Raw genomic sequence first — 23,077 nt, forward strand, 5'->3', positions numbered from 1 at the left:
TGCTCTCTGGTGGTATTACAAACATATGGTTAAACACAGATACACCCCCTGGCTCTGGAAACTCCTAAGCTGCTGGTTTTTTGAGACTAGGAGGGCAGACATACCAGGGGACATGCAGTGGTGCTTGTACTTTTCCAAAAGTATCTCCTGCTGGCAGCTGCTGGAGCTGTTGGACTGACCTTTTGTAGCTTTAAAACAGCTGTATTTTTATGATCCTAGCAGATCTCAGTTTTTCATGCAGCTGTTAACATATTTCTTTAGACAAAAATGCTAAGTGAAAACAAATAGAAGTATGTGCTACAAGTTTTAATAATACTGTGCAGATTAATTGAAGCATTTTTCTGTCCAGTTAATAATCTTAACTCTGATTTGGTGAAACTTGACTGTTCTGTATCTCTGTGTGAGATACAGAAACTTTTGACTGTTCTGTAAGTAACTTGTTAACTTAGGAACAATCCAAAGCATGTATGGTTATGGAGGATTTTTTTGTATTTTAGGTTTAGTCTGATTTGTCAAAGTTTCAATATCATGCTAACCATTAAAAAATGAAATGTCAAGGTGGTCTTCATATATGTAGATAACTTCTCTTTAAATCACGTGGTAATTGGAGTTTTGCATGTGCACTATGTGACATGCGAGAAAATTGGCATTTGCTCTGAAATTCAGATGTTGTAAGTCGAGAAATCTTTTTGGTTTGCTGTATGAAGCTGCTATCTTCAGTGAATTTAAAAGTAAAATCTTATTTTTATTGAAAGTCATATTGTACATCGTAAAGATGGGTCTTATCCATCATTGATCCAGGGTAACAAAACACACAGTGCTCGAGTCCCTCTGACTGCTAAGCCTGGCCACTTCCAGCTCCTTTTGCTTGTATTCTTGGCGGGTTCTGTGACACAGCCCTGACGGCCTGAAGGCCATGTGAGAGGATGGTGAGCTCAGAGCTGGTTTCCAGCCCGTTTTCCGCTCGGCTGCAGCATCCCGGTGCCCGGGGAGGTGACGCTGCAGCCGGGCCGCCGCCGAGACCTCTGCTGGCCGTGGGAGCCAAGCGCTCCTCCTGCGGCCTCGGAGCGTTCCCGGCCCTTCCGTACTCGGGTCTCTGCTGGCTGACAAATTCTAAACGAGGAGATGAGCCTCCAGGTGGCATTGGTTTCCGAATGCTTGTATAGAGCAAGTGGTGGTTCGTGTCACTAAAATATATCAAATCTATTTAAAAGCATAGATGTTGTAGGAAAAGTGTTCCTGAAAGCATCTGCACATCAAACCTGCGTTAATACTGACATGATGTAGTGATGGACTAACTGAATTTGAAATCAATATAACAAGCTTTAACTAACAATTTTTTCCCTTTAGTAGGAAAAAATTTGCTTTTGGGGAGCACATAATTAGCTTTAGGAATCTAATAATATTGAATTTACTTTTTTAAATTATTGCTTTTTGGTTTTGTGGTTTTATTTAAGCATGCTAAGCTAAGCCTCTGTATTTTTTGTTTTTTAGATTTGACACAGTTGAAGGCATGTAAGTGGTGATTTAAATTTTTCCAAAAAATTTAAGACAAAAATTCTATAAACACAAAAAGGATTTCACTGTTTGATGTTTCAAATTTAAAACAGTTTCCTGGTGTCCCACTCTTGGCATTGTTTTTTCCACTAGCAGTTGGTTTGGGTTTTTTTTTTCCTAAAGCTGTGCTACTGTAAAGTTTAGGAATTTATAAATGCTTACAGTGATAAATACCTCTGTAAAAAGCCATCCTCTTTAGAAACCTTTTGGCTAAGATTCAAGTCAAATTTGGTCAAATTTCAAAAATCAGTAGAAGTGCATAAATTATGGAATTCCCCCAGTTTCTATCCATAGCTCAGTCATCTTTATATAGATGCTTATAAAGAATTAGTGGAATTTTTATCCTTACCTGTAAATTTGCAATTCTTCATTGAATTGGAGATTTAGTAACTTTAATAATTTTTGACCACAATTTTATCTTATTCCCTGCTTGCAGAGATTCTGTGCACATATCTAGAATAATTTTTAATTTTTGCAGAATAACTTAGAGGACTTATTAGAGCACATGTCCTCTGAAATCAGTTAAATGTTTTACATCTTTGTTTAGTGGTTTGTGGGGTTTTTTTTTCCTTCAGCTATTTTTTTTGTGTTTGTGTCTGGTTTTTTGTTTGTTTGTTTTTGTTTAAATCCCTTGTATCATTTTGTCCTGAAATACAGAGTGATGTGCTTTTATCTGTGTCACATACTTAGGACCTAATAAAACCAGTTGTGACCTATGTTGTAAAGTTCTCAGCTGTAGATGCTCACTTGTCAGTTAATCAGATTTTTTGTGCAGACTGATTTTTACCACTTTCTCAAAATACAGCTTGCATGGCATCCCCATTGGATTTACTGAGTTTTCAATCAAAGGACAGTTCTGCACCTCTTTCAAGTTAAAACTGCAGCAATGATTCCTCAATATTTATTCTCATTTGTAGATTGATTTTTGAAGAGCAGATGCATTTGAGAACTTTACATCTCTAGAAGAAAATAGTATTGTTTTGACAGATGCTTAGCTTCCACAAGTACTGCTACTCACCTCTTCTTTCACTTCCTTAGTAATTTTCTGCATTATTGTACCTCACCTGTGTTTAACCATTAATTTTTTCCTTGTAAAAGATTGCTAGCAGTTGGGCTTTTGAAGGACTAAAGTAAAAATTAAACTGAAGATCAATTTCAGTTCTGTATATTATACAGCATTTTACTCACAAGTCCAAGTGTTGCAACTATTAATTCACATTCAGTTTAATATATACATTAGATATCCTCTGCTGATTAATTGTAACCATTCTAAATATAGTCAGTTTTTTCCCCAACACAATAGCTAAAACTTTGTCCTTTTAAGCCATAGATACTCAAAACTGAAATAAGAGGCCAGTGATTTGGTATGATTGCTCTTTGTGGATCAGCAGAGTCTTAAGAAAACTGTATAGCAATCATCACTAGATCTCAATCATCCTGTTTTATTAGATGTTTACAGTGAAACTTACTGTTTAAAACCCGTATCACCACAACATGGATAGCAGGCTTATACAGCTTTAAAAATTCAATACAATCCAGGAAAGTATACCATGAAGTATACGGAAAAAATAAAAATAATGTACATTATTTTTGTACATTACATTTATTAGTAGCTTTCTAAAGGAAAACCTTCTAACTAACACTTTGAAATATTGATTTTCAGTTGCCCAGACTTTTTTTGCAAAGCTGATCTCTCTTTAAAAGTATGACCACAGCATTCAACACAGTTGCAATGTAAAGTGTTTCTTGGTCTCACTTGAGAATAATGAAGATCTAGAGAGAAAATAGAGCTTTAGTCTGCAGTGCTCCTAATTTTCTTATTATATCCATTAATTTTTTATATATTTGAATTATGGGGAAGAAAAAGATGCCTGAAGATAACTTGGAAGATGCTAATTTTCTTTTTCTTGTTTTAACATTGATTTCCTCTCTTCCCATGACCAGGTGGTTCTACATATAGAAAATCAAGAGTTTCTGTTAACCTAAATGTAGTATAAATCAATCATGGGGGAGGAAAAGACATTGTATGAAATATCTTTTTTGAGTAAAGCTTATCTAAACAGTTAGTATAATAATGTAAATTGAATTTAAGCTAGCAGTGCCTACAGCAGTGTGTTTATGTTACTGCTTCAGCATTTTTATCTTGCTTTTTCCAGATGTCCTAACGTAACAGACAGGGAAAAAAGTTCTTACTAGCTAACTGCTTCTTCTGGATTTATGGCAGGAGCCCATTGGCACAGATGGAGGAGGAAAGGAGGGAGCACGTAGCCAAAATGAAGAAAATGGAAATGGAAATGGAACAGGTGTTTGAGATGAAAGTCAAAGAAAAAGTTCAGAAACTGAAGGACTCTGAAGCTGAGGTAATCAAAATGTTTTAAACACCAATATAACTTGAGGCTGAACAAGTGTAGAGATGGGACTTTTTGCCAATACTTTGCAACATAATTGATTCCATAGTTGGTTTTTATGTGTAAATACAACACCGTTCTTCCTTCTCAGCTTTTTGCCTTTGCTGAAATGGTATCAGTCTAAACTTAAAATGTAATTTTAATGTTCACATGCATTCTATTTTTATTTTTAGTCATAGCATGTTAAAATACTCCTTAACTTCCTTTACCCTCTTCTTCTCCCTTTTCTTTGGAATATTTTGTGCTTATTCTTCCATGTGATTTTAAAAGTTCCTGAGACTTGTATGGCTTACATAAGCTAATGGAATAATGATTATTTGTTGTGTGTATTGAAAAAGCATTTCAGGAAGTGGACACAATGCCTATAGGCATCTCACCTAAATGAGAATTACTAGGCTAAGGAAGAGTCAGGGATTTGGTTTTGTCACTGTTCTGGTACCATTTGAACAAATTCTGTGGATACTTAACTCTAATTATTTCTGTCATCTCCAGGTGAAGTCCTCACAGTCAAACCAGTTCTTTTACAGGCTTCAGGGGGCTATGAAAATGATCTTTTAAAGGGACTGTTACAATTAGAGGTTTAGGTAAAACTTCTTAAGCAAAAAATTAAGTAATTTTTTAAGTTTTGGGAAAGCAGTTTCTCACAAGAAGCCTAATAGAGAAATTCAGAACTGTCGAAGTTCCTTAAGAAAGTTTGTCTCCAAATGTGAGGAAAAATGAGGATACTTGGAAGGGTAGCTGAAATGCTTGGCAGCCTAGGCTCTGTAAGGTGCCAAGGCATACTGGATCAAAGAAAAAAAATTAATCTAGATTTTTTATTTTTTTTTTGGAGAAGTGAATAGATAGGGATGTGAATAGTAAGATGTGCCAGTCAGCAGTTTGAGGATTTTAAAGCTTTATGTTCTATCTGGATCATGGTTTTTGTAGCCACTTGATTTATCCTTCCTTTGATTTCTGTCTTGAATCTTTTTGAATCCTTTAATACTTTTGGTGTCCACATTCTCCTTGTTATATGAAATAAAAAAATACTTCTGGATTTCTTATGATTTTTTGGCTGAATGTATCCTGTGATACCAGTTTTTTTATGTTCATGCAATTCATTCTTCTTTTTTCTTCACCATTCATGGCTTTGTAACTTCTGTTGTATTTATGTAAATGTAGAAAAGTAGGCAACAGACAGTGCCATATAAAAATGTGTAAAAGGAAATAGGTTTTCAAGGGCTGTGTAAAACAGGGTTATGCAAGAGAGTAAGGAAAGAGGAAGTTTTATATCACTTTCTCTGAAGTGTGGACATCGGGTTGAGGAGGGGAGGGGATTCTGCCTCTCTACTCTACTGTGGTGAGACCCCACCTGCAGGGCTGCATCCAGCTCTGGAGTCTCAGCACAGGAAGGACATGGACCTGTTGCAGTGAGTCCAGAGGAGGCCACCAAGACAATTAGAGGGATGGAGCACCTCTTCTAAGAGTGAAGGCTAAGAGAATTGGGGTTGTTCAGCCTGGAAAAGAGGAGGCTTTGTGGTGGCCTAATCGTGGCCTTCCAGGATTGAAGGGACCCAACAAGAAAGATGGAGAGGGATTATTTACAGGGGTATGGAGTGACAGTACTAGGGGAATGGCTCTAAATGGAAAGAAAGTAGGTTTAGATCAGATATTAGGAGAAAGTTCTTTATTATGAAAGTGGTGAGGCACTGGAACAGGTTGTCCAGAGAAGCTGTGGGTACCCCAATCCTGGACATGTTCAAGGCCAGGCCAGATGGGACTTTGAGCATCCAGGTCCCTGCCTTTGGCAAGAGGGATAAAGTTAAATGATCTTAAAGATCCCTTCCAGCCCAAACCATTCTATGATTTAACTCAATTCAAAAAAACACTACACCACACTAAAGGAATCACTTCTAACAACTGTTTCAATCCTCACATACAACACATTTGATTATCAGTCTGTCCCAACAACTTGCAGGAGAGAATTCTCATTCTGTTTTGAAATGTAGACAATTCACTTCCTCAATAATACTAATTCATTTAATTAGTGAATAAATTAATCTCCTTAATATTTTTTTTCTAAATAGATCCATTATATAGTTAATGCTGTAGGATGAAATCAATATTTTGGGATTTCCCCCCCCCCCCCCCCCCCCCAGAAAGTCAAAGATGCTGCTGTTTTATGCATTAGTGATACTGAAATGCTCTGCAATTTGCTGCTTAGTGTTTGTGTCAAATACCAAAGTATTTTTTTATTTTCTTTCATTTGCCAAGCATAGCTGCTTGCAAATTGTGTTTGTAAACTGGGTAGCATTTGGGGTATTTTCTGTTAACTGTAAAATGAAGCTATGGGATTAATAACCTTTTGGTTTCTGTTACTGGCAGTATATATCACCTTAGAGCTTTTAGCCTGAGCTACTTTCTCTAAAGAAAGATAGAATACATAATTTTGTTATATTAGTAAGTTTGGTTGCTGAGCTGATGTTTGTTAGTACAGTTCCAAAAGTTGCTGTGTTTTCTGCACCTACTGAATCTGTTCATAATCTTCTACAGCTGCAGCGACGCCATGAGCAAATGAAAAAGAATTTGGAGGCACAGCACAAAGAATTGGAGGAAAAGCGTCGTCAATTTGAGGATGAGAAAGCGAACTGGGAGGCTCAACAACGTATTTTGGAACAACAGAATTCTTCCAGGTAAATTGGATCTTGTCCTGCAGTTCACAGTAAAAATTCTGTAGCTTTTTGAGACAGTAATGGTCCATCCATGGTTGTTGAGCGCTATGGAGGTGTCACTTTAAAAGCAGTTCAAGATTTTTTTGGCTTTTGTTACAAATGACCATATTTCAGCAATTGTGGGAAGATTATTAGCCTCTGAAGCAGGTTTTAGCCTGCAAAAACATGGTACCTACACCTAGATATATTTATGTAAATAAATAAATGTTTATATTGATAGATTGCATCAGACTTCTGGGGGATGAGGAATTAAGGTTCTGAGAATTAAAATATTTAATTTCCTCAGTCCTCGGGAGGGGAAATCTAGTGATAACTGCACTGCTTGATTCACACAGTACAAGTACTGTGTACTCAGTAACTTTCATCCTTTGTGTTGTAACCAGTAAAAGCCTTGTTAAAATGTTGTTTTAAAAGGTGTATATAATTAAAAAAACCAAAACAACTTGTATGCATTATTTAACAAACTTTTTTAATGTCATTTTAGAACCTTGGAAAAGAATAAGAAGAAAGGGAAGATATTTTAAATGCATCTTTTTGGCCACCAGTTATGTATTAGTTGCCAATATGCCAGCCTGGACATCAGTGTTTGTTGGATCCGTTTGACCAATTTTGCACCAGTCGTATCCATAGTAATGGATTTAACAGCATGACAAATTTTTGTTAATTTTGATGGAGAATGAGATGCCTTGAATTGTCTAGGGTGTTGTGTACTTGGAAAAATAACAGCTCTAAGTACCTTTTTTCATTCTTTTTTTTTTAAACAGGTGTCATTTTAATGCAAAAGAAAACATTTTACTGTTGTACAATCATGTTCTGGTGGTTTGACGGTTTACAGGATATCAAAAAATGCAGGACTCTAGACGGTTTTTAGTGAGGATGAATTGCCATAATATGATGCAAACAATGCTTCTCTATTATTATAATAAAAATTCCATTCAGTGCAGCATATACAATAATGTAATTTAGTCTAACACAGTTGACCCTATTTTTGACACTTCCATTGTTTAAAAGGACACATGGAAAAACAAAAGTTGTAAGCTTACAGTGCACCTAAGCTTTTTATAACAACCCTTTTATGTTTTGGATTCTTTAAATATATGCTATTCTCATTTAGTAACTTCTTTAGCCAGAAGGATCTCATTACTGCTTCATTTTTTGTAATAACATTTAATTTAGATATTTTTCCATATATTGGCCCTCCTAAATAGAATATAGCTTCTTTCATATGGTAGGAACCAGTGAGTAAAACTTTCCTTTAACTCCCTTTTTACATTTTATGGTAAGTAGCAGGAAAACGCATTTATAGGTCATTTCTAGGCAAAATTGTGGAGTTAACTACCAACCTGTTTCTACCTGTGTGCAGTCTTTCTTTATTTTACTAGAAATGGGAATATGGCCTCGAGAAAAACATCACCATTTTGCATTTAGCTGTATTCATATACTGCATTTCTGTATTTTTGTTTGTATTGTAAAAAGTTACATAATAAACAATGTTGTGATGTAACATGCTGCTGTGTCAGGAATTGTGATGGAGTTGAACAGCTGAGTACTTCTCTGGAAATGTGTGAACTTTCTCTCTGTGCCTTTTATTTCATCTGAAGAATCAGTTTAAGATGTAGAAGACCCCATTTCCGTGGCCATGCTCTGAACTGGCTGTACAAGGATCTTTCTGTCGTGCCCAGGAGAGGGCACCAAGTGCCTGCAGAGCCTGTGCTGTTCCCACCAGCTCCCCTTCCGGCAGTCCTGCTTCTCCTGCTGTTCTTACTGCTTTCTGCAAGCTTTTAGGAGGATCTGGTGAATGGGTGGGAAACAGCACATTTGTAGGTTGTTAAAAATTTATGGGGATTTCTTATATTAGTTTGCCTATGGAATAATGAAGAATATCTTTGTTTTGCAGATGTTCCCTGTATTATCCCTGTTACCACTCTGTTTCTGCTCAATTTTTTTTTAACATGAGTTATGATTACAGAAATATGATTTATTCAGCTAGCTTCTCAAAGAAATTGCATTTTCAGTAGCCTGCCTAAAGGCCTCTTTGTAACTCATTTCAGATATTCTGTCTATCTCTTTTAGAGAAGACAACTGAGTATCAGTAAGTGGGCATTTCTTTCCCTTGCAAGTAAACAGAAATGTAAAATCTGGTCTGTGATACTTCTCAGAGGATGTACACTGCCTGCATCTGCCCCTCAAGTTTCAGTCTAATTCAATAAATTGAATAATTTAATAACTAGGTAAGAGTTACCATCTGGGACAGAATTCTGAACTGCTGTTTAGACTCATCAAAACTGAGGATGCACTCTATGTGGGTATATGCTGGTACTTCAACATCCCCATTTGCTCTGAAATAGAGATGTCATTCATCAGGAAACTTGGTTTCACTATGCTGGTCTTCATTCTCCTCACTGTTACACTCTAGCCTCTCACACTCGCGGTGATCTGAAACTTGTATAAGCTTGTTAGATCTTCTGTATTAATCGTAGAATCATGGAATGATTTGGGTTGGAAGGGTTCTTTAGGTTTAGTTCCAGCTCCCACATCATGGATTGGGACACCTTCCACTATACCAGGTTGCTCAAAGCTCCATCCAGTCTGGCCTTGAGCACTGCCAGGGATGGGGTATCCACAGCTTCTCTGGGCAATGTAATCCATTACACAACATTTGTATTTGAATGAAAAAGCAGAGCATGTGTTTGGTGTTCTCTTCTGAAACAGAGTATTGCCCTTTTGGGGAAGATTTCTGTCACCTCACCTTTTTTTTTTTAAATGCTTTGGCTTTTCTTGGTGAGTTTGGGCTGCACTAGGGCTTTTGTATCAAAAAAGTAAAATTGAGAATGATGTGTCAACCTCTGTAGTACAGTAGCTGTGTAGCCAGTACAAAATCTGTAAGCTAAAGAAGCACTATGAGACAGCCCAAGTTTGTAATTTTTTTTCTTCCACTGAACAAAACATAATTTAAATGTGATTTCTGCACAGCCAAAGCTCATTTTACTTGCTAATATCTGGGTACTAAAATTTCCCTGAATTAGTGTCAGAACTCCGAGCACATGCAGCAGAGGTTTTGTGGTGTGTATGTGGATCAGCCAGAAACCTGTAGCATCCAGGTGTCACTGGATAATACTGGACTTGTCTCCTGTTTCTTTTAAAGTGTGCAGGAAACACCACCTGCTCTGCAGAGGCACAGAACAAGAGCTGTTAAGGAGCAGTTCTGTGCATGTGTTGGATGTTTTGTATCAGGAGTTGCTTCAATAACAGTCTCAGGTAATTGTGGGACTGGAAATTTTGCTGCTTTCATATGAGAATGAAGATCTCCATTCAGCTTAATGTATGTTCTGTGAAAGAGGTAGTGAGGGAGAGAAAATAATCCTGCTCGTGCCAAGAGTGGCACTGGAAACTGCCCTGTTGAATGTGCAATTGCACTTAAATATGGGGGATAGGTATATTTCATTTTAGATAAATAGAGGTATGAAAATGCATTTATATTTTTATATATGAAGAAGTGAGTAAAGACTTCAAACTTAGGATTTTATTCTGGTATAAAATACATTCCCACATTGGGTAACTTATCTGGCTGACTGCAATGGATGGTTTTTTTTGTGCATTGCTGCTTCCAGCATGAAATACAAAGTTTTGAGGGAATGTTGTAGTTCTTTTGGCTTTCACTGCAGTTTTCCCATTTGATAGGCAGTGAGCTGCTGATGCCCTGACTCCTTGAAAGACCACATATTGTACTTCTTTGGTTCAGGTGACACTGTTTCACCAGAGTACTCTTGTAGTCAGGCTGCCAAAACCATTCCTCAATTGGGCACCTCAGGGAATGAGGCAAATCTACATTTCCTCTTTGTAATTTCCACAGGAAGCATAAGAGATTCATAATTGTTAGAGGATTGCTTTTGTCTTCATTGATTCAAGAAACCCCTCAATCCGATTGAAATATAAATGGCTTAAAATAATGCTTTTAAAGTTTCAATACAGATAAATCAATATAGAAGTCAAGAATTGGGCTGGATCACTGGTTCATGCTTTGACAATAAGGAGAAAATGTAGTTGAAGTTGTGGAGCAAGCCAATACATGAAGGGTTCATTTTCCTGTTTGTGCAACATGGTCAGGCCAATTTAGCTGTGGGTAGTAAGGGCAGGCTGTTAGTGCCCAAGGGAAGGATGTACTTTTCCCTGTGGACTACCTGATGAGGCTGGTTTTGCACACAGTTCTTGGGTTTCCAAGCCTTTCTCCATGCAGTTGATTTTTCTCCAGTGCCAACATCTCTGTTTCCTGACATTAAGCTGTTCAAGCCTCAGCAAAGGCAGTTGCTCCCTTCCCCACAACCCACACCCAACTCATCCCACATTCTGGTGAGTATCCTGTTCTGCTGGGTGCTGGTGGGTTTGGTGGCCAGCCATCAGGATAGCGTGCTCCTCACACCAGGTTCCGCTGTGCTACTCTTCCTGAAAATAGGCTGCCCCTGCCAGCACCTTCAGGAATGGAGCACTTCTGGAGCTTTGCTCCACGCTGTGGGTTTGCCCACCCTGCCTTCCCGTTGCCACATGGTTACTTCTCCCAGGATCTACTCAGCTTGTTCCTCTTGGCAGCTTCCCTTGCTTCTAACTAGTCACAAGTGTTCATCGTTAGAAGTGTGTGTTATATCCTGGTAAAAATGGCACAGGTCACCTTCAGTGGGATTCCTCCCCCACACCCAGATCTAACCGCCTTCTGGTGCTGGAAAGAAACATTGTTCCCATCCTATTGGCTTGATGGAGGTTATTGGCTGTCTTTGGCTCTGGGCTGCAGAGAGGAAGCCCAGTGAACAGAAGGCTTTCCCTTGCCGTGGTCCCAGGAATGTATAGCTGTGAGCCTGGAGAGTTTGGTCTGTTCATTGGGCATCCACAGCTGCCTGGGGTGTCTGCATGAGCAGGAGGGGATGCAGGAGGGCATCTGAGACCACAGGTGGGGACCCAGCAGCAGCACTGGGGGACCTGCAAGTGGCCTGGGGTGCCAGGCAGTGCTGCTGTGGTGGCTGCAGCTGCAGATAATTCCTTCATGCTGCACCTTGTTCTCTTCCCTTGCACTATTAAAAGGGGATGACCAGTGGAACAGATTTTTGAGCAGTATCATAAGGAACTGCTGACTGACCGGAATACAAGTCAAAATTTTTATCTATTCCCCTCCTGGTTGAAAAAGCAGCTCTGGTTCTGTAACATATCACTTCTGCACTGTCATCTGGAGAGGTTTCTGAGGCAGCCAAGATGTTTGCTTTGTGCAGACAGGGCAGTTTTTTAATGAAGGCGATCATATTTCTGCTCGCCCTGGGACAGCTCGACCACATAGGTCGAGATAAAACTCACGCTTTTGCTTTACTAAGGGAATATAATTCCTCTGGCTTCTCAGATACCCCCTGCCCCAGTCTGCCTTTCACAATGAAAGGAAATGGAAAAAGCAGTCATGTCACAGTGACCAGATTTTTGTAGTGTAGCAAAATTACAGAGGCAAGAGGAATCCTTTTTCTGCTCTCAAGACTTTCTCATTTGGAAATCTTAAGGATTTCCTTCTCTCCTTGGGGAGCTGCTGAATTACCTCTCCCCAGACTTGACTCATCTGAGGTCCTGCATGTGTTGCAGCAGTCCTAAGCAAAATACAGGCTGGGCAGATGAGCATCCCTAAGGAGAAGGATTTGGGGGTGCTGATGGATGAGGAGCTGGGTGTGATCCAGCAAAATGTGCCTTTGCAACCCAGAAAACAAGATGCAGATTTGGGCTGCATCCAAAGCAGCGTGGCCAGCAGGGAGAGGGAGAGGATTCTGACCCTTTGCTCTGGTGAGACCCCACCTGCAGTGCTGCATCCAGCTCTGGGGTGCCAGCAGAGGAAGGACATGGACCTGTTGGAGCGAGTCCAGAGGAGGCCACCAAGATGATTAGAGGGATGGAGCACCTCTCCTGTGAAGACAGGCTGAGGGAGTTGGGGATGCTGAGCCTGGAGGAGGTTCCAGGGAGACCTTAAGATCAACTTGCAGTACCCATGAGGGCCCTACAAGAGAGCTGGAGAGAGACTTTCAACAAGGACATGAAGGAGAAGGGAGAATAATGTTTTTTAACTGACAGTAAGTTTAGTTGAGGTATTAGGAAGAAATTCTTTGCTGTGAGGGTGGTGAGGCACTGGAGCAGGTTGCCCAGAAAAGTGCTCCATCTCTGGAAGTGTTCAAGGCCAGGCTGGATGGGGTTCTGAGCAACTTGGCCTAGTGGAAGGTGGCCCTTCCTGTGGAAGGCGGATGGAGCTAGATGGGCTTTAAGTTTCCTTCCAACCCAAACCATTCTACAGTTCCTGGTGAAGAGGAAGGCTTGCTTTGCATGTGCCAGGCCTGGGAACTGTGTTGACAGAATTCAGGCCTTCACATGACCAGTAAAGGCCTCTGAGAACTTTGGAAAGTCACCTAAAGTTGGCATTCTCCCTCTGGAAACAGAGATTTGTGCCTCCCTGCAGTAGCAAAGTTTTCTTTACTTGCAGGAGATGCAGGCAGGGCAATGGGTCTTGGCAAAGTAGATGAAGCTAATTTGGCCAGCTCCAGTGAATGAGTGTTGGGGTCACCTGGCATGGCATGAGCTCCCTTCCCTTTCTGCTGCTGTGTTGGTGATTTTAGATCCTGCATGGAACTGATTGAGCCCCCAGAAAACGAACCAATTGCAGAGTAATTTAATCATGTCTGGAAACCTTACAGAAATTAAATTCAGATTAAAACAGCATGGTTCCTGAGGCTTTGCATCTCAATTCCTGTGCACCGGACCCTGGTGGGGTTTCTCCCCTGTCCCCACAGATGGTGTAGCATAGTTCCTGCTGTTCCTTCCTGGACACGGCCACTGGTCTGGCTGCTCAGCCCTGTCCCCAGTATCCCAACTGCATCTGCAGCTGAGGCTCCCTTCCAGATGGTTGTGATTAATAGATTTTTCCCCAGAGGCATTTTACCAGGGGGAATAGAAATTCAGTGCTGCTGTTTCATCAGCTCTGACTGCAGAGCAACCCGGGCTCATTTTATTTCACTTCTCATTGTCTGCCAAGCTACTGTCTCACAGAAACATCAGCATTTTTATTTAATCCTGCACAAAGAATGTATGCTCTAATTCTCAATGTTACAACCTAATTCTTTGAATTGCAAATAAGGGCAGCAGTTTCACTCCTATTCCTAGTGTGTGTTGACCATACACTTTTTAACAGTTCTTTGAAAATAATTTTAGAAGTCCCTTCTGTCTTTAATTTGCTTTTGGGTGCTCAAGATTTGGCTCTCTCCAAAGGTTTGCACCAGGGAAAAAGTGGCAGCTAAGTACACAGCTGGGCTCATCTGAAGGCTTTTCAGGTGATATTTGCTTGCTGTGGTAACCCACCTGATGTGCAAACCTGATTACAGTGTAGAGTGCAGAGAAAGGAGTGTTTTGTGGTCTCTTGTGTTTGCCAGTAGTACAGTGAGCACCTGAGTTATGAGCAGAGAAAAATAACCCATTAGTCCCTGCACAAAATTAAAACCCCAGGAATGACCCAAACCGTAGGGAACTGATGTCTGCCCTTATTTAAGCAGCAGGTGGCAACATCCTCTGCCTGATGAAATTCATCTTAGGTATTTATGAAGGGTTGAATTTTCCTTCTTTTGGAACAAGAAAAACCTCAGGCTCTGTTTGCAGCCTCTGCCTTTCTTGGGAGCACCTTGCCAGTATCTCCAGAGGAAAACATCCAGAAACACAGTAGGAAAGTGTCTTGACTTTTGTGCTATAGTTCCTGTTTAGAGAAGGTGTTTCTTCCCCTGTGGGTTGAATGGCCTTCACTGAGCATAACCTGAAGTCAATCAGTGATGTGTGCAAGGGCAGACAGGAATGACTCCATGTGTACTGATAAATGCTTTCCCTACATGCTGGCTTTAGTAGGTTTGGGAAAGATGCAGAAAAAAAGATTTCCCTAAATACAAGGGTGTGAGCAGATATGTGTTTTTGTGGCTTCTCAAATCAGCAACCGAGAAAAACATCTCTACTTTCCTGTTCCCAGCATTTCCCTGCAGAGAAGCTTCGTGAGCCCCAGGACTTTTCCTCATCCTGCCCTTTTTTTCCCAGCCTCCTGCTGCCTTTCCTGTGGTCATGCCCTGATTCTCCTGCCCCAGCCTCTTCTTCTCCTGCTCCTACAGTGACTCTGTCTGTGGAAAAAGACCCCACTGAGCTGCCTCCTCCCCACCCGCTCTTCTCCTCCACCTCCCCACTGTCCTCTCCTGCCATTACCTCATCTTTCCTCAGTGTGCCTGCAAGAGCTCCTTGTACTGGGGGTTTTGTTGCTCCAGTGAGCAAGGGGATAATGAGGGAAAGCCACTTGGGAAAGGACTGCTGTGCTGGGCAAGCAGCACTCAGCCCTCATGTGCTCCTGTTCATGGCTCCTCATGCACTCCAGCTCTCCACCTCCTTTTTCCAGCTGCTGGACACAGGGACTGCTCAGCTGTCCCAAGGCTGGCCCTGGCCTGCAGGGAGAGGTGTCCTGAAGCTGAGATGGGAGGTAGCAGAGCTGTAGTCCCATGTGTTTGGGATGCATCTGATTGCAAGCTGGGCACCCATCCTGGATGATGTTTTAAAGCATGACTCCATGTGCCTTGTTCATACTGCCTTTAATGAGGCATCAAGTCTCTTGTTTAAAGGGTCTTGCTGCTGCTGCTGCTGTTCTTTCTGCTCCCACTGCTAAATCCCAGTATGCTCCTGAAGCCTTGTGTGGGCTTTAGTGGGCCACAAACAAAACACTTGTAAATATGAATTCAAGCCCTAACTTGAAATATCCTGGCACCACTCTGATATCACAGTGGTTAGGTCTGAGATATGGTGGCTTTATTGCAATCCTTGGAACCACAAACTCATAAATAGTTTACAGCCTAACTCAGGCACCTTTGAACTTCAGCTTCTGAAAAAAAGCTTCTGTAGACCCACTGACCCAATTCACTGTTTGTTTCTGTGAGCTTCATCCACCGCCTTGCTCAGTCTCAGTCTGGTGGGATGGGAAAGACATTTGGGGTTTATCTCCAAGTGGGGAAGGCTTAAGCTAATTTTTAAATGAAAGCTGCTTGAAGAAGCCTAAAATTATGATATTCCTGGAATAGGAGGGCCCAGAGTCCAGACCAAGTGGTTTAATTGTATGATTTCTAATGAATCAAAGAGAACCCCATTAATTTCTTCTATGTGATATCTTCATCTTACATCTGTGTTGTTATGAAGCATACTTAGTCTCTGCTCTCAAACTCTTCTTATTGACAGAGAATCTTGAGGGCCAGAGGTAAGGTTATATATTGTTTTAAACACAGAGGAGCTAACAAATGAAGTGAGTCTATTATGGAGAAAGAAGCAGCCAGAAAATTATGTCAGATCACAAGACTGTGGTACAACAAAGATTATGTCTGTAACTGTGCAGACAGTAAAGGCAGCCCAGAAATTCCTGGAAATTGCAGAAGAGACACACATGACACTGATTTAAGAGATACTAAAATATTTCTGTCTGTAAAGACAGATGATCAACAATAAATGCCTGGAAGCTCATGGGATTTCATTTGATCTGGGTGAGGAGGCCAGCTTATGAAGTCACAGAGTGATTGTAAGCAGTGAGGATTGCTATGGGCATTGGCAATAGACCTGCTTCCACTTTCTATTTCACCTTCTGCTCTTATTGTGGTTGCATTTCTGGTGTGTGATTCATACTGCTCTTTTCCATTTGCCTTAAACTTTTCCTTTCAGAAGCCTCTTCTAACCATTGTTCTTCCTAAATTCCAGGTTTATATGTCTTCCTGTCTTTCCATTTACAGGGACAATCCCTAGCCACATGAAGCTAGAGAAATGCAGTTGCATGGAGAAAGCATGCAAAAAAGTGGTCTTGTGTGCTTGGAAATCTAATTTTCACATTCAGAAAAGACAGCAGCAGGTGTTAAACCTCCTCCTTCCTACTTGCTGCAAGGGGGAAGGACCAACCCTTGAGAGCACACCTGGGGTGGGACTGGCCAGGGAGCAGCGCTGTGGAAAGTGCTGGGGGTGGGACAGGAGCTGAGTGTGAGCTCCCAGCGTGCCCTGGCAGCGATGGAGAGCAGCACCTATGGCCTGTAGGTCGAGAGAAGGGGTTCTCTGCCTCTGCTTGGCACTTTGTTAGACCACATGTGGATACCACATTTCACATTTTACTGATACCTGATGGGGGTCAATGAACTGCAGCAGGTTCAGGGAGGCCCCACTGTGGCTGTGCAGGTGCCCAGGGGACTGGGAGGGCTCCATTCCTGGAGGTTTTACAGCCCAGCTGGATGAGACCATCCCCAGTTCCCTGCTCTGAGCTTTGAGCAGGGGGTTGAAATACAATTATGATCCTTCTAACTCTGTGCCCCTCAGGGTGCTCCAATAGAAGTGGCAAAGACAAAACCCTGAACTAAACTGGCCACAGCCACACAGAGCAGCCCAAGCTGGCAAGAGCATTGCAGAATATCAAGAAGGGACCACACAGAAAACCTAATTGCCTTCTCATGGCTGAGAAACAAGGAAATTTGATGCTGCTTAAAATGTGAATCAAGAGCAATGTCCTCTATGTCTTTATTCATGTGAGTTTACATAGAGACACTGTGTTTATATACGGGATATAAAAAATTGGCCCTGATTTTGCATGGTGGATGGGAATGTCCCTCAGCAGCTGGTGTCCCCCCTGCCCATGGCCTTGTCCCATGACTAAGCCGGGTTTCCTGAGTTCCTGGGTAGCTCTTTTGGACAATGCCTCCTTTCTGGCAGTTTCTCCGCGTTTCCCGGGAATGTTTGCTCACGTTTGCAGCTCCTCCCATGCGCTGCGGTGGCTCGCAGGTGACTGACCCAGTGCCTCCGAGCAGCCGGGACAGCACAGGATCGTGGGACGGACGGACGCAGTCTGCCTGCTGGGAGGGAGCCCACAGCGGGGGCACAGATGTCAGAGCCCCGCAAATCTCGGGGTATTTGTGTCGCAGGGCCTGCGTGCAACTAATCCTGCGGGGCCAGATGTTTCATCTCCCCTGACCTAATTCGGGACCTGGGCTGGCGCCTGCCCTTGCTGCCACCCCTCCCAGCCTCCCGGACAGCGGCTGCCGGAGCAGGAGCGATCACCGCAGGCTCAGGGCCCTCAGGGCGCCTCGGCCCGGGGCAGCGCTGCTGGGCCCATCCCGGCCGCGGAGGACGGGCACACGCCGTGGTGTTCAGCGCCCTGAGCCGATTTGTGTGTGCCGTGGAAGGATGGATGGCCTGCTGGGCTTTCATTGAAGGCTGATTTCCCAGAGGAGGGATTTCTGTCAGGGATATTAACTCCCTGCTGCTTCAAGCTGAGTGCTTCAAGTGGCTCTCGCTGATGCCTTAGAAATAGAGATATCCTTATTAATATATCCCAAAGACGGAAATTTTCCAGCACAATATGTAGTCACTCTTGCATCAAGCGTTATCCTTCCTGCCACAGCCTTGCTGGCCTTTGGCTTTGTCCAAATGAGAGTCAGGAGGCTGCATCCTTTTCCTCAGGATCATTGCTTTGTCAAAGAAGGGTTTGGGCTCATTGAAACCCCAGGGGTTTTCACAGACCTTGGCTTTATTTTGATGCCTCTCAAGAAAGCCAGTGAGTTACACCCTTCTGCTCCCCCACATAGTCTGAATGAACTAGCATGCAGCGTGGGCTGGGCAGCACCTACCAGGAATAGGTGTGCAGAGAGACTCTCCCAGAATCACAGAATCATCACTGAGGTTGGAAGAGACCTTTAGGATCATCCAGTCCATGTGTCCATCCAGCACTGCCACTGTAACACCTAACCCACATCACCCAGAGCCAGATCCAGGTGCCCTGTAAACACCCCAGGGATGGTGACCCACCATCTCCCTGGGCAGCCTGTTTCAATGCCTGACCACACTAACACTGATTTTTTTTTTTTCTTTTTTTTTTTTTTTCCTAATATGTGACCTGAATCTCCCCTGTCTCATTTTAGGGCCATTCTCTCTCACCCTCTCACTGTAGGCCCAGTAGAAGAGACCAGTCCCAGCTGGCCACAGGCTCCTTCCAGGGGCTTGTAGAGAGCGATGAGCTGCCCCCTGAGCCTCCTCCTCTTGACACTACAGAAGCCCAGCTCCCTCAGCTCTTCCTCACAGACATATTTTCTAAACCTTTCAGAGCCTTCTTGCCCTTTACTGGACACGCTCCAGCCCCTCAGTGTCCTTTTTAAAGTGCGAGGCCCAGAAATGGACACAATGGTCGAGGTGTGGCTTCACCAGGTGGTGATTGCTGCCCTGGTCCTGCTGGCCTCACTATTCTGATTTTTCTGTGAGGAATTATCCTTGCAGGGACCCTTGCAATGCATGGCTTTCACTGTCACACCAAGGGCAGCAGCAGGGAGGCTGGATTTGCAGGATTTGGGGCGCTGAGTGCTGGCTGAGGTCTATCCCTCTGCCTCTCATTTGCTGTTTTATTGGCCAGCACTGCATCTGGAGGGGTCCATAAGAGCCCAGCTCTGGGTACAGGAGCTCAGGAATGTATGGGAAAGGGCTCTGCACAGCAGGAGAGCTGTGGCCAGCCTTCACCTACTGTTTGTCTGAAAAAAACCCACTCAATTTTGCACTGTTTTTGTCCTTAATTCACATTTGCCGTTCCTCCTAATCTTCTCTGGTGTTGTTTACAGAAGCACTGGGGAAGGATTTGAAGCACTGCCGTGCCTCTGACCCCAAAGGGGGTCATTTCCATGGGGAAATGGGGTGGTTGTTCAGCTGCAGGGTCCCGGGCTGCTGGGAGCTGCAAGTCTGCAATCCTGGCAGCGGGCCCAGCTGCTGGTCCTGGCTCACAGCAGCCACCATGACTGGCTCTCACTGCAGAGGCACCAGCTGTCCTGCCTGGAATGCCGAGGGAGGAAGGTAAAAATACCTCCTCAGTCACACGCTTGCGAGATTCTTGGATGGAAGATGCTAAAAACAGCACAATGGTTTTGGACATGTTGGGTTTCTTGGCAATGCTGTCAGCAATTAGTCTTCCTCCTGGCTTTGCACCGAAAGGGAGATGTGGGGGATTAGGGCTGGGAGAAAGCAGCGCTGCCCTGGGGTTGAGTGCTGGAGGATGCATGGGTGGAGCAGCCTTTTCTCAGCTTTCTTTCTGCCTTAATACATCCTGACAGAAGGCCTTCATGGCCAGAAAAAGGGTGCCCTGAAATCATAAGGCTAGCTGGAGCAGAACAGAGGCAGGGCTGGACCATCCCATACTGGTTTAGAGCATCATAGGAGAAAAGGCATTGTAATGGTCAGACATGGGCTGAACGGATTTGCCCCATGACTGTAGCAAAAGGAAATTCTCAAGGACATAACATAATGGGGAAAAAGCTGGGGTTTTTCTCCACAGCCCTGAAAACTCTGCCTGTGGCTGCTCACAGCCCTTCAGCTGGGATTCCCCACAGTACAAATACAAGCAGATTTGGTAGGTGTGCAGCCAAATAAGCCCTGAAGAAGCTGGGTTGTGCTGAGACCCCAGTGGCTGGGCCATGGGCTAGAGGGACCTCTTGACAGTGCTGCCCCACACCAGTGATGGCTGTTGAAGCCCTGCTGTGGTCACTTCCCAGGCTTGACAGGGAGCAGTGAGAAGTACTGGAAGGCTGAGCTATTAGTAGGCAGCTTCTCATCAGCTCCTGGAAGAGGAGTGTGTCCCTCTCCCCAGCCAGCAGGGCTGCAGCCAAAGGAATAATGTGGTGAATGCCATTTTCTTGGCAGCTCCGAATGCTGAGTTACTACCTCAGGGAGAAAACAGCCTGTGTAAAATGTCTTTGAAAACCAGTTGCTAGATAATCATGTGAAGCAAAATGTAGCTTGAGTCACCTGCCTTTGGGCTGAGTACCAGAGCTGCTCTCCACTGCTCATCCTCACCCAGAGGTGCACAGCTCCCCTTCCAATGAGCAGGGGACACAGCTGGCACTGCTGCGGGGTGTCCAGCTCCCAGCAGTGCTGCTTCTGCCCTCCATCAGCTCCTCAGGAGCCCAGCTCCCTGCTCCTCATGCAGGGAAAAGGGTCTCTTTGCCCAGTGGAGGCAGCTGAGATACCATCATGGATAAGAACACCACAGCCTTGCTCTGTGCTTATATATGAAGTTTCTCAGCAGTGCTCACCCTGGTTCTTTTAACTAGCAGGCATGGGCAGGGGAAGCCAAAGAGCTTTAAAAACATCCATCTACAGGCTGTGCAATGTCAGCTGGCTGCTGCCTTGGAACAGCTGCTACGGAAAGTTGTCCATCCCAGCTCTCACAGTGCAGGAATGAGCCTGGTGGATGGGAAGTCACAGGAAGGAATAATAAATCAGGAACCAGCACCATTCCCATCTATTTTTAGCAGCAGTATCCAGTACTGTTTATGGGAATTTCCTCCTCTTCCTCTTTGTTCCTGTTGACTTCCTTCTTGGTGGTGTTACAGCTTCAGTCAGTGTGACCTAAAAGCAGATGGAAAGCAATCAACAAGCCCTTGCCTGGCCATGGGGGGTGTGGGATGAGGGGTTCTGCCGTGGTTACTGCTGTGGGATGCTTCCATCTTTTATATGCCCATGCTTAGCCTGAATATCTGAATCCTTGGTGATGTTTTCCTCAAGTCAGATCTTGCTAAGGGTTCAAATCATCCCTCTGGAACTGTACATGTTCCCAAATTTCCATCCCCACCTGCCTGTAAGAGGGAGTGGGCCAAAGCAGTGCTGGTGGCAGGAGCTGCTCCTGCGCTGGCCCTCAGTCACTGGTGGCAGGTGGCCACAGGGAATGCTCCATAAAGGCGCTATTTCCAGGCAGAAATGGGAAAGCAATTGCAATTTTATGATGTGTTTGGCCCTGCTGGGTGTCTGTCATGCTGATCCAGATTGTGCAACTTCAGTACCATTTAGCAGCACAGCCTGTTTAATCAGCCCACCTGCTCAGCAGTGGGGAAGGGATGGCATTCACAAGCCTTGCACATCACCTCTTCTGGGCTCCACAAAGCCTTTGCACCCAAGAGCTGGCAGGGAGCACAGCAGCCAGCAGGATGATGTTCCTCTTTCCCTACACTGGCAGGCAATAGCCAGCCTTGCCTTCCCTCTCTACCAGCCCTTTCTGCTTCCCCTCTCCCTTTCTGGCAGGGCTTAGAAAATCCACGAACACCCATCCCTGGCATGACAAGACATTCAAATCCCTCCTCAACCCATGAGAGCAGCAGTAGGGCAGCCAGGCTCCCAGCCTAGCACACAGGTCTTTCAGAATATGATGTTAGTCATGACTTGCCCTTTTACCATCTACCTGGTTTTACAGATCAGGTAACACAGGCTGACCTTGCCTCCTGGTGGGCTTTGCTCTAGGGGCTACAGAGGGAATAGACAGACTTAGGGCACAGAGAAACCCAACCCCATTCCATCCTGGTGGAGCCAGGGTGTTCTCCTGCTGCTTTCTGGCTTAGTGCATCCATCCTCTCCTGGCACAGAGATCCCAGCACCTTCCTGGAGTGGTAATAGTGAGTTACTGCTGATCTCCTTCAGCTGGGGTTTAATCCCCAGCAGCTGCCAGTTGTGGGGCCAAGTTATACAGGGATCTTTCCCACGTAAGGAGTTTGAGAGGGTTTTTTTTTGTTGCTGTGTTTCTGGTCTTTTCCACATGCTGTTGTACCAGGGACCTGAGAAGCCATTTCAGCATTTGAGAGCAGCGATGGCAGGTAAGCCAGGCTCCGGAGAGGAAAAAAAATTAAGGTTTTAAACAAAGCATACTGTTTCCCATTTTTGTTTCCTATAGATTAAACCCTAAAATTTTAGGTGCTCATGCTCTTACTGTAAGTGCTTATTTGTAAGATAAGCTGTTATGTTAGAGCTCTTCTCACAGCATGCTTTACCTTCTAATTATGCCTGTGGGTTGTTATCGCTGCAGTGGAAGCAGTGATGGTTAAAGAAGAAGAAGGCTGGTGGAAAAATGAAGCAGTGAGGGTTAAGGTTTTAAATCCCCTCTGCTGTGGGTTAGGTGGCACATGGCTTAGAAGGGTTTGTTTGGGCAGGTATTGGGAGAGAGGACAGGATGGTGTGGTGAGATGCTTTGTGGCTCACCTGGAAAACATTTCAGAAAGATGTAAAGGGTGACAATTTTCTGCATGCAAAAGGGGTTGAAAATAACTTTTCAGAAAGCAGCCTTGGAAGATGTGTGGAACCCTAGGTATGCAGTTTGACTGGAGGAGCACTTGAAGGGTGCAGCACTCCTGAGTGAGGGGTGTGCAAGAGCTGTGTACCTGTGTGCTTAATTCTGTGCAGCTGAACTCAGGAAGCCACCACTTCACCTGAATTTGGCCCAGCTGATTCACGCAGCTGTGCAAACTCTTGGTGGCTTTTTGGCCTCTGAAGGCTTCATTATTCCCTTCTTTGTTTCTTTCCTCACATTAAACCAGTAAAAGAACATCT

General features: G+C 43.8%; 1 protein-coding gene and 2 long non-coding RNA genes across 4 annotated transcripts in view; all 3 read left to right on the forward strand.

The window, feature by feature from the left end:
- The window catches only part of SEPTIN7 (septin 7), a 62,932-nt gene extending 54,752 nt beyond the window's left edge, over positions 1–8,180 (forward strand). Inside the window, exons 11-14 of one of the 2 annotated variants that reach the window (XM_064418152.1) lie at positions 1,495–1,515; positions 3,782–3,917; positions 6,498–6,637; positions 7,161–7,437. In XM_064418152.1, coding sequence (XP_064274222.1) covers positions 1,495–1,515; positions 3,782–3,917; positions 6,498–6,637; positions 7,161–7,200 — 337 coding nt within the window. In that variant the 3' untranslated portion in view covers positions 7,201–7,437. Of the gene's footprint in view, positions 1–1,494; positions 1,516–3,781; positions 3,918–6,497; positions 6,638–7,160 lie in introns of both variants that reach the window. The other variant, XM_064418163.1, reaches the window with a different exon arrangement.
- Positions 8,181–16,333: 8,153 nt separating this feature from the next.
- On the forward strand, positions 16,334–17,201 carry LOC135287935 (uncharacterized). Its single transcript, XR_010351365.1, has 3 exons — positions 16,334–16,360; positions 16,480–16,595; positions 17,051–17,201. It is a non-coding gene; the product is annotated as an uncharacterized LOC135287935 (long non-coding RNA).
- Positions 17,202–22,248: 5,047 nt separating this feature from the next.
- LOC135299309 (uncharacterized) overlaps positions 22,249–23,077 on the forward strand; it is a 41,117-nt gene continuing 40,288 nt past the window's right edge. The window contains exon 1 of the long non-coding RNA XR_010361304.1: positions 22,249–22,347. This is a non-coding gene — a long non-coding RNA (uncharacterized LOC135299309). The remainder of the gene's footprint in view (positions 22,348–23,077) is intronic.

The sequence above is a fragment of the Passer domesticus genome, chromosome 1 (assembly GCF_036417665.1).
Source record: "Passer domesticus isolate bPasDom1 chromosome 1, bPasDom1.hap1, whole genome shotgun sequence".
In the NCBI taxonomy this organism is placed as follows: Eukaryota; Metazoa; Chordata; class Aves; order Passeriformes; family Passeridae; genus Passer; species Passer domesticus.